This window comes from Falco naumanni, chromosome 4 (genome assembly GCF_017639655.2).
Source record: "Falco naumanni isolate bFalNau1 chromosome 4, bFalNau1.pat, whole genome shotgun sequence".
Lineage (NCBI taxonomy): Eukaryota > Metazoa > Chordata > Aves > Falconiformes > Falconidae > Falco > Falco naumanni.
The window spans coordinates 77,736,494-77,750,518 of NC_054057.1; the positions used below are offsets into that span (position 1 = coordinate 77,736,494).

At 39.6% G+C, this 14,025-nt stretch overlaps 1 protein-coding gene across 2 annotated transcripts in view; it reads right to left on the reverse strand.

The window, feature by feature from the left end:
- PDXDC1 (pyridoxal dependent decarboxylase domain containing 1) overlaps positions 1-13,701 on the reverse strand; it is a 32,075-nt gene extending 18,374 nt beyond the window's left edge. The window contains exons 1-6 of one of the 2 annotated variants that reach the window (XM_040590029.1): positions 13,394-13,700; positions 6,105-6,178; positions 5,484-5,549; positions 4,113-4,196; positions 3,117-3,263; positions 618-807 (exon numbers count right to left, since the gene is read on the reverse strand). In XM_040590029.1, the coding sequence (XP_040445963.1) occupies positions 618-807; positions 3,117-3,263; positions 4,113-4,196; positions 5,484-5,549; positions 6,105-6,178; positions 13,394-13,414 (582 nt within the window). In that variant the 5' untranslated portion in view covers positions 13,415-13,700. Of the gene's footprint in view, positions 1-617; positions 808-3,116; positions 3,264-4,112; positions 4,197-5,483; positions 5,550-6,104; positions 6,179-13,393 lie in introns of both variants that reach the window. The other variant, XM_040590030.1, reaches the window with a different exon arrangement.
- Between the last annotated feature and the right edge of the window lie 324 nt (positions 13,702-14,025).

Below are 14,025 nucleotides of genomic sequence, written 5' to 3' on the forward strand. Positions count from 1 at the left end.
CTCCATAGCGCTGCTGTTTAGTCACGTTGCTGTTGTTTCTACCACAAGGAAAAATAAGTCTTCAAAATCACCAAAGTTATGTTTTTCCTAAAATCAACTTTTTTTGAGGCCAAACCTCAATCCTCATTCCTCAAAATGCCCCTTTTCATACTGTGCTTCAACAGGCAGACACACCATCCTAAGTCTTAGAAATGTGTGTAACTTTATAAGCTATAAAAAACTACTATGTCCATGGAAAGGCAAAGAAAGTGAGAAGGATGAAGGGAATCTGCTCACAAGTGACATCAATCAAGTGAGCACGTGGAAGGAACAGGAGAGCCGCTGAGAAAGCCAGCTCAGCTTCCGTGGGGATACACATATTCAGTCAGCACAGTAGCATTGGGAAAAATCTCAAGAAGCTTTACTTCAACCAGTGGAAGTTCCAGGCAGACACAATGATCTAAAGGAAAATTTTCACTGGCCCCAACCAATTTACCAGACCGCTGCCCACAGTGTACCAGGCTATCACAAGTACCACTCTCTTGCAGGATAAGTCTGAATATATATTTTTAAATCTACATTTCAAGTAAGCAATATGAAGCCAGCTTGCAGCTAAAACCCCAACAAACTCACTTTACCTGATTGCAGAGAGCTTGGCCCAAGCCTGTTCTAGCTGCAGAACTAATGTATATGACAGGCTGCTTAGCATATAGCACGTTAAATCCTTCTATTGTATAATCTTCATAGCGTGTGTGAATAACAAGTCGACAGATTTTTAGGAGACCTTCACGATCATCTTCATGGTAATATGCTGATCCATTTTCATACCTGCAAGAAAAGCCAAGTAGATATAACTAACAAAACCAATAGCCAGCTTCGTGACTAAAATAACGCTGACCAGCAAAATAGCTCACAAGACGACAAAGAAGATAGAAGAAAACCCCCCTCTTTTCCCAGGATAAAGTAGAGGAAACTGATGAGACAGGCTGAGATTAACAATGAGGGAAGCCTAGTATATATTTTTATTTAGACTCAGAAATAAAGTAAAAAAAAAGAAAAATCTGGGTTCCTAAGGACTGCCTTTATAGAGCGCAAAACCTTGCTTACAAGGAGTGGAGCAGGGGAGGAAACACACAAAAGGCCTCATCTGGCTTTAATATGGATGATGTAAATTCTAGACTGTTAATTTGAAAGAGAATGCAACCTGACATGCTTTAAGCTAAGTTAATAAAATTCGAATGACACACATGAAGTCAAGTAAATGGCCAGAAACTTGCAAACTTTATTATTAAATCACAGATCAAGATATTTTGTAATACCCAAATTTATTGATGTCATTTGTATGTTAGAGAGTTTTAAAGTAAGACCACAATTTAGTACAATCTATTCAGAACACTGCAAGACAGCATTCCAGGTGTTTTAAAATACATGAGTTACGTAAGTACCTTTTTCCCCAGGAATACTGTAATGATTTTAGGGCTATTTTGCCTTCAGTCTGATTTCTTAGGCATGTTTCCTTGGGGCTCGTGTGTCTGCTCCTCCCCCACCTTTTTAAACCTTTCTATGAAACTCAGATCAGCACATTAACATTTACAGTCAAGAAATGGGAGCAAAGTAACCAAAGAGATAAGGTATGAGTGTTCCACACTGAGGGCAATCCCTCAGCTGTCTTTAACTACAGAAAAGGAAACAGCAACAGTGAAAGCAGCAGGTATGTCAATTTATTAAGCAACTTGAAAGCTAGATTTTTCTTTTAGCATTTTTGTACAACATGTAAGTCAGTGGTATTGCACAATTTAAGAGCGGCATCTACCAACAAATTTACACAAACACCCTGAAACATTTTGGGTTATCACAGACTCATGCACAAATACTGCTGAGTATTCCAGAGTTAAACTCCAGAATGACCCACATGCAAATGTTTACTTCACCTTTACACAACAGTTCTGTGATCTAACATGGGCAAAGGGAAATTCCTTTAGTGTTGCTCATAGCCACATAAAATGTCAACAAGTATGAAGCAGTTCACAGCACGGTACTTGTTCAGTGCTTTTGCCTATAGGTCGCAAAACTTTGGGGACCACAGTACAATAGATACCCAGAATTAACCACAAAAATCACAATGTTATTGAATATTTGATTCAAACCAGAAACACTTATTTTTGTTAGCCATGCCATTTGGAAACATAACTGACATGCTCCTTCTATATGCATACATTTGTCAAAATAGCTGGATTACCTGCAACTTCTCAAATTTCATCATTGCACAAGGTTTCAACATCTTTAAGTCAAAGACATAAAGATAACCATTGAATGTATCAAATAATGGTGATGGAAGTGAGCCCATCAACATAAGAAAAATCCTTTGGAATTCTAACAACTAAATTTGGGTTAACTTCAGTTATATTTTTACCATTTCATCTTGCACTGTGCTTAAATAGACAAATCTCCTCAGTAGCATGTGCAAGATTTACTGAAAGATACAGTATGATGAGAGGGAGAAACTGATGGGTTGTCGGGTTTTTTGGTGGTGGTTTAGTTTGGGGTGGGTCTTTTGCGCTTCAGGAAGAAAAAAGGATTTTCTAATCAGTGAATCCCCCTCCAACACCAAACACAGCTGATTTCCATTCTTCTTCTCTCATGGAACAGTTTAAGACCTCTATGCTACATGATGAAACAGGCATTTACAGAAGATTTCACTGTACTGTAAGTTTCAGTAGTGTCACCTACCATACCTGGAAAAATAAACTAGATCCAGAAAGAGCAAAGGAAAAGTTAACTGAAAGTATCTTTTAAAAATATGAAGTACCCTAGGGCTCAGCAACACAGCATATGCCTCAAGAATTCAGTCAAATGTTTGACTAACTGTATGCCTGCTACTGTACTTTGGCCCTTAGCTCCACCATATAGCCCCCATAAAAGGATTTTTATGGCAACCATGTTCCTAACAAATTCCTGCCATTCAACAAGCAGTCTTTTTTTTTTTTTTATTTATGTGATATGTTTCAGGCCTTTCAAATAATATTTGTAAGTCTGTGGCACAGTGGTTTCTTTTGTTGATATCTTTAGTCCAGTCACACATATTTTTAAGCAATTATTACTACCTAGTCATACATAAGTTATTCACAGTTACTCACCTGAAAAGCCGGCAGAGCCAAAGAGTAGTATCAGAAAGTATCCTTGTTGTAAGTTTTCTCAGTCTTTCCCTGTCCAGCACTGATATATAAGCAGCCAAACTATGTCCCAGTAGAGCCATGTGACCCTGTTCACCAACGTTTTGAAGTCTGCAAGCCAGAACAGAGTAACTGCCAACTAAATACAAGTCATGAATATTACTGTAATTTTAGGCTTGTGTGTTGTTACTGTAGAGTGGCAGAATTTGCTGACAAGCAACCTGAAATATTTAGGCGAAGTACAGCATACCACAGCCACCTTCCTGCCATTGTGTATTACATACTGAAACACCAGTGCAGACAAAACCACTTTCACTTGGAAGCCAATCAGCCAGCATGAGTTGGAATTAAGCACCTTATCTGCATTGGGACTTTAAAGTGTATTAAACACGTACCTTTCTCTCCTCATGCAGAGAAAGGTCAGTAGACTTATTAATATTTTTAGAGGCACAGCTTTCATTAGTTGGGGGTTTTTAGCTTGCATTTATTTGTATTATTTATTTTTTATCCCCAAAGTGTTTTTCAAATGTTAGTGTTCAATAATCTTCTGCAGATTAGTTAGCATTATTTCCATTTTACAGAAAAATGGAAACAAATATTTTTCTTTTTTTCTTTAAAATCTACCACGACAGATGGTAAAAAAAAATTATCGGTATTCAAAGTTTTAGAAGACTTTCAGACTTAAAACAACTTTCAGAAAGTAGAAAACAAAACCAGCTCTGTCACATCAGGAACAGTTCCCCTGTATAATTCAATTTAGTAATTAGTAATGAAATTTTTATAATTTTAAGAAAGTGAAGCCTCATGCATTATTCTGGTTCACTATATAGTGTAAGTTGCCTTTAAAAAGTTACATGGTTGCACAGTATCTTTAAAACACGTAAGTGTCCAAATTCAATAATAATCAGAATATAACAAAATCAGGTATCCTCCACATACAATAATTCACATTGGCTTTACCGGTAGGCCTGTGAAGTTTCCTCTTCCTCTTCTCCATGCATTAGGTTCTGAACTAACTGAAGTATGCTCACCATATCCTGGCCACTGGCATACCGGGGAGGGGAAAACAAAAATCCCATTAAAAAAAAACCAAAAACACAAAAGAAAAAGTTAAGCACCAGCATCTAATGAAGAGACCATTTGGAATATCACATGAGAAGACATGAAGACAATACCGCACTTTTACAGAATGCTGAATATAGCAGCAAAAATCATTTCTTGCTCTCAAAAAAACAGATCATGAAGATGAGGTTGCTGAATCAATTAATTCAAAACCCTACTTAATTGTAACAGGACACTTCAGTGAGTACGAACTCAGACTCACAGAAAAACAAATCACTGAAATCTGAAAATTTGGACTGAAAAATTTGACTTGATAACATTTAATTGCTTATTGCTACACAGCAAAGTAAGGTAACAGCTAAGGATCCAAATTTCTCTTCATGAGATCCAGTTTCAGCTCACAAACTCAGTGCACCTGTTAAACAATTACCTACAAATACTAGTTTCTGGCAAACAAAAGCCTTGTAGACTTCTGATATGATGCACTTGAACATGGTAAAATTGGAAAAGACCCGCAACACTTCAACTTGCAAAATTCCAACTAAAGCTTACACTCTGACAGCTGAAATTGCTTTTTATTCCTAGAAAAGCTAATTCAGTGTCTCCACTCAAAAACAAGTTTTGTTTATGTACACAGAAGACTTAGATTTTGCAACACTTTCTGAAGTGCTAGCTTGGGCTCCTGCAGGATGGTCTTCCAAAGAGACTACAACCAATTTAAATCTTACACTTTCAGATACAATGACCTTACTTGACTTATGCACAAGAGCTCTGTATTTTTTTATTTATTTTTTTTTAAGACAACTGTGCTGAAAAGGTGGGGGGGTTTGTTTTGCTTTTGTTTTGTGTATTTTTGGGAGCAGGCAAGGGAGTGTTTAAGGTTTTCTACCTTATCAGTCTCAGGTGGGTTTTTTTTAACCTGGGTGTTTTAATGAATCTTTATTCTGTAGCACAAGCTTATCTATGTTTACTTTAAGTCTCAATCACAGCTGTAGACACCAATATTTCATTAGATTCCAATAGTTCAAAGTTTCAGTCACATAGGACAAATAGTTGTTTTTAATTTTTCCTACGTGAGTATGGAAAAAGTTGGCGTGATGACAATATTTTTTTCTCCCATGTGAGTATGGAAAAAGTTAATACAATGCCCGGCCTAGTAAATGTTCACATTTGCATTAATATAGAAGTTGCTTGGAAAACAAATGTGTTACATATATTTTACAGATCCTGAAAAGTAAAGAGTATTACTTAAAAATTATTGTTGCCTACCTGCCTTGGAGTGGTCCAGGAATATCCTTCCGTGCATACTTCTTTTCATTTTCTTCCTCCACTTTTCTATGTTAAAGACACAAGAATAAACTATGTATTTAGTTTGTGGTTTATAACATCAAATATGTAGTTGACATTGACTTGCAGAAATACAAACTGATGTGTTTGTGATCTATTTCACTGACAAGAGTTTCATAAATAAATCAGATGAAACCAACACAATAGTTTAACTCAGGCTTTGAATTAACGAGTTCCTAAGTTCTGGAGTTTTAGTTCTTTAAAAGAAACATGTCAAACTTACAGAAGACCCTCATATACATCGGAATTAAAATTTACTTGCACAGCAGTAAGAAAAAAAATAACTAACATATCTGAAAAAACTTGCAAGACTCACTGGACTTGCTCTGAAGATTACAGAACATGCATTAAAAATGCACATTTATTTTAACAGTCCCATCATTTGAAAAACAATGGTGATTTATATAGGTGTAAGCTTCAGAATGACAATATGACCTTAAACTACTACAATGTTTATTTAATATAATTAATTATCCACCATTAATAATCCACCCCTTAGCACAAACAGCTATTGGTTTTGTAGTTGTCATCCCTTGCGCATACCTTTGATTGTCTTCTAGCATCTTCATTGCTTCGTTCAGATTCTTTCCCATTTCTGCTAGAGTAGGGTCGACCATCTTTCAGGGAAAAAAGTAACAGCTTTTAAGAGACCAAACCCCACTTATCTCACTGCTGTCCCCACAACATCCTCAATACAAATTTATGCATCATCCAGATTCTTGTAATTCATCTGCGTGTACTCATTTAAAAATAACAGTATGTTGACTATCCTGAACTCAAAATGTACAAAATGAGAACACACTAACCTAAAATAACTCAAAAGAAAACTCAATTATGATGCAGATTTTATTATTGATAGATCAAAATTTTTTCTCAACAAGGAAAGCCAGAACTTTCTCCGATGAATAATGAAAGGCCATCAGAAGGAAGAAGGATTTGAAAAATACAGGGTGTTCAAGTGCTCGTCATGCTTTAGCTAAAAAATTAAGTATGTGCCACTTTAGTCCAACTGAATGATTGTCTTTTTCATAACCATTCTACACCAGCAATAAAATTTCATAAAACTTCAACTATTCCCTTAAACGTAAAAAATTCACATGCAGTCCTACCCAAAATGAAGAAAAAAACAACCACCAAACAATAACATAAAACCCAGATACAAAAAAAACCCCAAACAAAATAAAAAACCTGCTAAGGGACACCCTAATATTTCTATAGGGTATGGAAAACAGATCGATAACCCAAATACAATCACGAGTCTTTCTGATCTCTCAAATCTCATTATTCAGAAAGAATCCTTTTACTTCACTTGAGAATTTGTGTTTCCACACCAAGAACTCCACTACCACGTTCTCACCATGTATAGACTCTCATTTAAAAAAAAAAACCAAACTCCCCAGCCCCTTTGCCTAACAGTAACGGGAATAAAAAACCAAACACCACCCAATATCACCAAACCAGAGCGATCAGTGAGTGTTTAAGTACAACACTATTCTTTCAAGAAGCTTACTTTCTAGAAAAGAAGTTTTTTGGGAAGCTAAACACTGAAAGATTTGACCAAGATAGGGTTTAGGTCACTGAGTTATGATGCAAATTCGAGGGGAATTTGCATAAACTGACAGCTGGGTGTTCTTTTTAAATTTATTTTAGATTGCCAATTCAACTAAAAGGTATTCAAACATGTTCAAGTCATAATTCCTAGAAGGGGTTAAAAAAGCCAACACAAGCAGATATTTAAGACTGCTGTAGCAAAGGCACAAATAAAACAGCAGCCTTCCCTGCCACTTTCAGGTTTCCCTGTCAAACTTTTAAAACAGCAGTTTTCAAAACAGATCAGAAAACACCTAATCCAAATAGTCTTGTAAATATTTTTTTTCCTATTTCTGGTACCTTTAAACCAATTTTTAACTTTAACTTACTGGAGAGATGTCCTTTAACTAGACAAAAAGAGTAACACTGACCTAGCAGAGCAGGCAACTTAAGCCAGACTGACGCACAGCAAAGCTTACCCTCCAGCAGCGACAGCCCTCTAGCTGCACAACGCGGGTCAAAAATCCTGATTTCACTGCTGAAACCAGGTAACAACAGATACTTGTTACAGAGCCTGTCAGGATGGAAGAACTTTAAAAATCATTCAACTTACTTCCCCTGAACCAGTGACAAGTTCAAAGACAACTAAGTAGCATTTTTTTTAAGATCTCCTTTTGCTTTGAAGAAGCAAAATCCAAGAAGCCTGGCAGATGCTTGTGACACTGACAAGAGATCTGGACAGGAACATTTATACATTTAAGGATTAGATGTCATCTAGAAGCTTCCAGAGAATGTGAAATATATCATCTGGCAGAGTCTGATTTACCTGTAGCTATCGATATTAAATTATATTTGATAAATTAATACACCTCAGTATGAAGGTAGAAGGTAACACCACTGATAAGACCCGTCACATTTGACGGCAAAAAGCCTAAAGATACTCAGGTGACCCTATTACAGAGTCCCTTCTTGCCTCCTCTGCTTCTCAAGTGTACTGCAAGCATAGCCTCCGTAAATTCAACATCAACCCTTTTTTTCAAGGGATTGCCCCACATACCAAAGCCTCTAGTAGTTAACTCAAACTGCTGCAAAGACTGGAGGGTGGGGATGCTGGCTGTCTAAAAACCAAAACATGTTTAATATTTAAACTTACACTATCCATGCTGCAGGGCTGTAATAGCTTGTCTACTACAGTATTTGGGAAGACAGTATTGCTAAAGGCCTGCACATGCTTTCCACCACTGCCGGTGGAAATGCACGCAACTGTTGCACACCTGCAGCACTGGCAAGTATGTTTGTTAATGCAGATGCAGACACAAAACCAAATTTAATCACAGCATGTAGTGGGATTAATTTACATGAGGATTTTACACAATTTTCATCAGAGAACTGTTCAAAGACTATTTTTACCAAAAAATTTAGAGATTTAACTCATATTATAGCGAGTGGTAGGTGGCTGAAAGAATCAGTAGCCAGGCACGGTCACAATGGATCAAACCAAGACTGATAGCTCTCTGTAGTCTGTTGCTTTAGAAGTGGTCAGTAACAAAAGTTTGGGGGAAGAACAAAAGAACAGTGCAAGCAATACTTTCGCCACAAGAACTCACAACATTCAGCAATAAATGGTTTTTTACACTTCTGGCTTCTACAACACCCATGGGCTACGAGGGTCACAACTTAATTAAGCACTGAGTGAAAAAGCAATACAAATACAAGAAGTTCAAGACCTCATTACAGAGATTAAAAAAAACAACTCACACACTGCAAGTACTTGATACTCATAATATATATATAGCTAGAATAAAAATCTAAATATGATCATTGGCAATATTTCCATATATTTTCAGTGGTTTGCAGAGTCATAACACATCAAAGAAACTCTGAAAAGAAAACTTACTTAAAAAACAAAAGTTTTGCTCCTGAGAGCCTTAAGGGAATAATTGACTAGAGACAATTTATTGATTGTGACTATCTCACATACTTTAATTCAGGTTGCCATAAAACATGATCAGTGGCTGGAAGGCAGTTATTTGCTTGAACCTTCCTCAGCATCACCTGCAAATATTCGAACAGATCTGTTGTAGATGAAGACAGAAGACGCAGAGGCATTACAAAATGGGGTCTGAGCTGCTTTTGTTTGTTACTAACACAAAATTCACCTGCTGGAATTACATAAGATGTTAAAACCTGCACACACTTACCTTGTGACTCATCCCATCTCACTTACTAGTAATTGCAGATGCATGAAACCCTTCTGCCAATAAGCTGGCAGAATAAATACATAAAATACAGTTTTAAGTGTCCTAAGAAGTTACATTAAGCTCCATAAAATGCTATGAAATCCAGAAAGTCTCTGAATTCTGATGTGGGCTTAATTGGAAAATTAATCTCTTGTGCTTTTTTCTACTTGCTAAGTGAATATACAGCAGCTTATTTTCTCCTTCAAATTATGGGAAGCAATAAAATCCCAAACCCTTTTACCGTTGCATACTGAGTTTCATATATGCTTCCTCCTCTGCTCACAGTAGCAGGGGCACGGTGGTGGGAAGCAGGCTACCTACTTATTTTAAGCAGCAAGAAAAATGGGTGTGGCAAAGTCGCAGCAAGAAACCATTCATTTAACAAAGGCTGCTGAACACACTTTAATAACATGACATAATAAAGTAGTATGTTGCTTTAGTTTTCTCTGTAAATGAGATCAAGTGCATATAAAATCCAATCAGTAACAAACCGAGTACTTTTTTCATGTTCTTGAACCGTTTTTAGGACTCGTGGACGAGTTCTTGAATTAACTACCTCCTGAACCACAGGACAACACACTTTTTGAGCTGGTTAAAACAGCTACATTAAATACTACATTAACTGCATTACTGCATTAAGTTTCTGTGCTGAGTCCTTTCCCTGGTATTACAAGATCTGACTCTGATCACAGTTAGATGATCCTTTTGACCAGATGAGTTACAAGACATGCAATGTCCTTTCAAGCTCTAAGGAGGACCAGACATGGCTTCTTCCTTCAAGGTGTCCATTCAGCATCCTAACACCCTCCTGCCTCCTTCAGCCCTTCAAGGACCCTGACACTCACTACCTTGCTGTGACTTTTATCATTTATCACCTTCAAAATGTATCAATCCAATTCACTAAGGTTAACTTGCAATAGGTTACTTCCCTATTTTGTAACTAATCCATTACTATTTTTAAGCACTTTGAACTGTAAAACCGTTTCTGGTTTTATAGGCACAAAGTCACACCTTGCAGTCACCTGGCAACTGGGGAAGTTGTGATAAGACTGAAGGCTAATTACAAATTCAAAAAGGAGAATGTTGCTTCTTATACCAATGTTTTACAATCTTGATTTTGCATTTCTGTAGACTGTACTCCTAATGTAAGAAAGGGATGTTTTTTCAACAGTCCACATAAACTATTCTGTGTGCCACTAAACTCCCAAGTTCATTACATATTTCATGATAAGTACACCTCGTTTTCCCACTACATTATTGTATTTGCCCACAGGGAAACCCTACCATCAAAACCTGTTTTCAATGTAAATGAATCTCAAACAATATCAGTATTCTTCAGCCAAAACAACAGTGTGTTTATTCTTCAGGGTAAGAAAAGTTTTAGCTAACAAGAAAGCAGCCACTTCACGACTGTTAGGCTTGAATGAAAATGGCACTGTATCACCACAAAGCTTCTGCTTATAGATATTTGCTCTTTTATCACTTCCCTGACTTGCAGCAGGATTTGCATGCAGATCTGCTGTCACGGGTTTTCTGTTAACTACCACAACATCCTGGTAACGTTATGCAGTAACAAAAGACAAAAGTCACAAGAGGAAAAAACCAAAACTGTTTTTCACATTTAGGAAAAAGACTGCTGTAGAGACAGCAAAAAGTTTCAAGGAAAGATTTTGCCCTGTTTTACCATCGAGGAAGTCACCTAAGTTGAAACTTAAAATGTTAAAATCCTTCAGAAGATTGGTCACTTTATCAACATAAATGTTTGCATTTGTGATAGATTGATTAGCCAAACTTCTGAAATTTAACACAGGCTTCCAGAACAACTTAAAATTGCAGTTCACCCCAAAAAAAGTTTCTGGATTTCAAATACAATTCATTTAATTATACCACTTATGACACACATTATTAATACATTTTAAACAACCCAAACAATTGTCTGATAAAAGAAAGTTAACGTGCAAAAATCAAACTATGAGATTGTCGGTGTATTCTCCTGTGTGTCAGATTCTACTACAGTTTTCCTCACAATCCTATCGTGCAATATTTTCAATTCTCAGGGAGTTTCTCATCTGCTAAAAAAATATTTTTCCATTCACAAAAACCTTGTAGTTATCCAGCATCACCAAGCATTACAACCAATTGAGTGATTCTACCAAAAGGCTTTCTTCATTACGAAAAATACAAAATTTTGTCAAATTTTAATAAACGCTAAAAAGTACTTATTAATGGCATCCCAATAAGCTACATGTATAAATGCATGAGGATGAGAGAATCCATGGTTCAAATAAGAGTCCCAGATGTATTATGATAACGCTTAAAATAAGCAGACACACATTCTCTGAATATAAACATATCCCAACTTGGATGAATTTCAAATTTATTTAGGAAGAAGACTTCTTATATATCATGCTGATGACTAGATAAAAGTGCAGACTGTACAGATTTACAACAACCTTAACCAAAGATTATTTCAGGAGGGCATTAACTGCTAAACGGCTAGAATACAATAACTGTATCGTGGCATGTTATTACAGAGAGGACTACAGGTTTTATCATACATGGGGAAAAGCACCATGATAAACAAGAGAGAAGGTAAAGCAAACAATAGCTCTTCATACACGCCCATTTGCAAGTACTGAAAACTCATACATGCAAGTTTTTGCAGGGCCCTCATCATCATAGACTGTTCCATACATCAAGAATACAAGTAACCAAAATATGGACTTTTATCCTGCTAGGATGTTTAGGTATTTAATTCTTAGATAGTGTTTTTATTGCTTCTTATGATGACCTATTCAAACAAAGTTTATGGCTATTTTGTTGGTACTACGGAACAAACACTTGCCTTGTACTAACCTGTCTTCTTTAAATAACTGCATATTGTACCATTATTCTGCCAGAGTCCAGTTGATGGAGACCATATTCCAAACTAGCATATTCAATTAAGTTTTATTTAAGTAATTAAAAAATTTTGGAACAAGCAGCAGTCACTGTAACTTTTGTCAGCACTAGTAAAGAACTAGAGCATTTAAAGGCTACCAAATGCTCTTTTAACACTGTATTTTTCAAGTGGATTGTAACATCTCAAACCATTTTGCTACCAACCCATTAACTGCATCAGGAAGACACTTCCTGAACTTCCTATTAGTTTTACTAGAGCACATCCCATTCAAACTTCTCTAGACAATTCCAAAGATGACATAAAACTGAACATGTTGCGTACAGTAAATGATGCAAAGGCAAAGAATGCATTGATATCTCTTAAGCACATAAAGCATAAATTATTTCAAGTGTATACTGTCCTCAAAGACATACAACAGTGGCAATAAGCTATAGTAGGAGCAGCCACTCCATCCCAACTCCCCGGACAGCTCTGAAACACCGCAGGTGCCACGACAGCCAGCAGAAGCGTGGCAGGTCCCACATCGCCGGATCCTGACTGACTCACAGTGACAAAGGCAAAATAAGTTTTGTGGGTCACCTGCAGTATTACAGAATCAATATTTGCCTTGTACAGTACGTTGGACAGAGGAGCGCAGACACAGGGAGCAAACACCTCCACGGTAAAAAGGAACAGTAAAACGGCGTTTTCTCTACTATCCTGCTGAAGGCTAACGTTCCCAGGAAATAAGCTCCATCTTCCTTTTTAAGCAAACAAATAAAAACCCAGTTCCTAAAGCTTTTCCTGACCTAAAGTTATTCGGACCTTCCATAATGTGGGACGCTGCCAGAGCCGGCGCTGACCCCGGCGGCGAAGGCCAGGCGCGGTGGCCGGGGAGCGGGGGCACGCCCGTGGGCTCCGCGGGTGGTCCACGGCTTCCCGAGACGAAGTTGGCTCGGGCCGTGCGGCACAGCCCCCCTCGGCAGAGACGGGCCGGGAGGCACCACACCGAGCCCCGGACCCTCCCCGGGGCGCGGCCCCACCGCCCCGGCCCCGCCGCGCCCGCTCAGGCCCGCTCGCCCCTCAGGGCCCGCCGCGCCTCGGCACCCCTCCGCCCGCAGGTGCACCCGCCCCACCACGCCGCCCCTCCCCGCCAGCTAGCCCCGGCGCGCCCCGCAGACCTTCTCCAGAGAGGCGTCCATAGCCCGCGGGGTCCCCGGTGCGCGCCGCCGCCCCGCCGGGCACTTCCGCCTCAGCCGCGGCCGGCTCCACGCTGGCAGCGCTGACGAGGCCGCGGCGGGAGGGGCGGGAACGCGCTCACCTAGGGAACGGCGGCAGGCCCGCACCACCGCGGCGGACGGGCGGGGAGGATGCGGGGCTGCGGCAGGCCGCGGCAGCAGGGGCTGGGGGGAGCGCAGCCCGCTCTCTCTGCCCGGCACGCCGCCCGCTGCCGCTTCCCCCCCACCCCGCTCGGGCTGGTGGAACAGTCCCGGAGCACGACCGGGGAGGTGACAGGTACTGGCGCATGCGCAGTGAGGCGGAGCAGCGAGGCGAGAGCTGCGCGGGGCGCTGTGGGTTGGAGTTCCTGCGGCGCTGGGCCGCGGCAGGACGGTACCCCGGGAGGGGTCGGCATGGCTCCAGCCTTCACAAGCCTCTCGGCTGCCACCCCGGTGTCGCCAGCTCGGTCTACAGGGGCTTGTTACGGTGGCACCAAAACCGTGCCTCCGCCTCCGGGTCCCGCAGGGGGACGCTGCACAGCCCCGAAGAACGGGCCTCGTCCAGGCTCAGGGGGAGCCCGGGGACACCGGGCCGC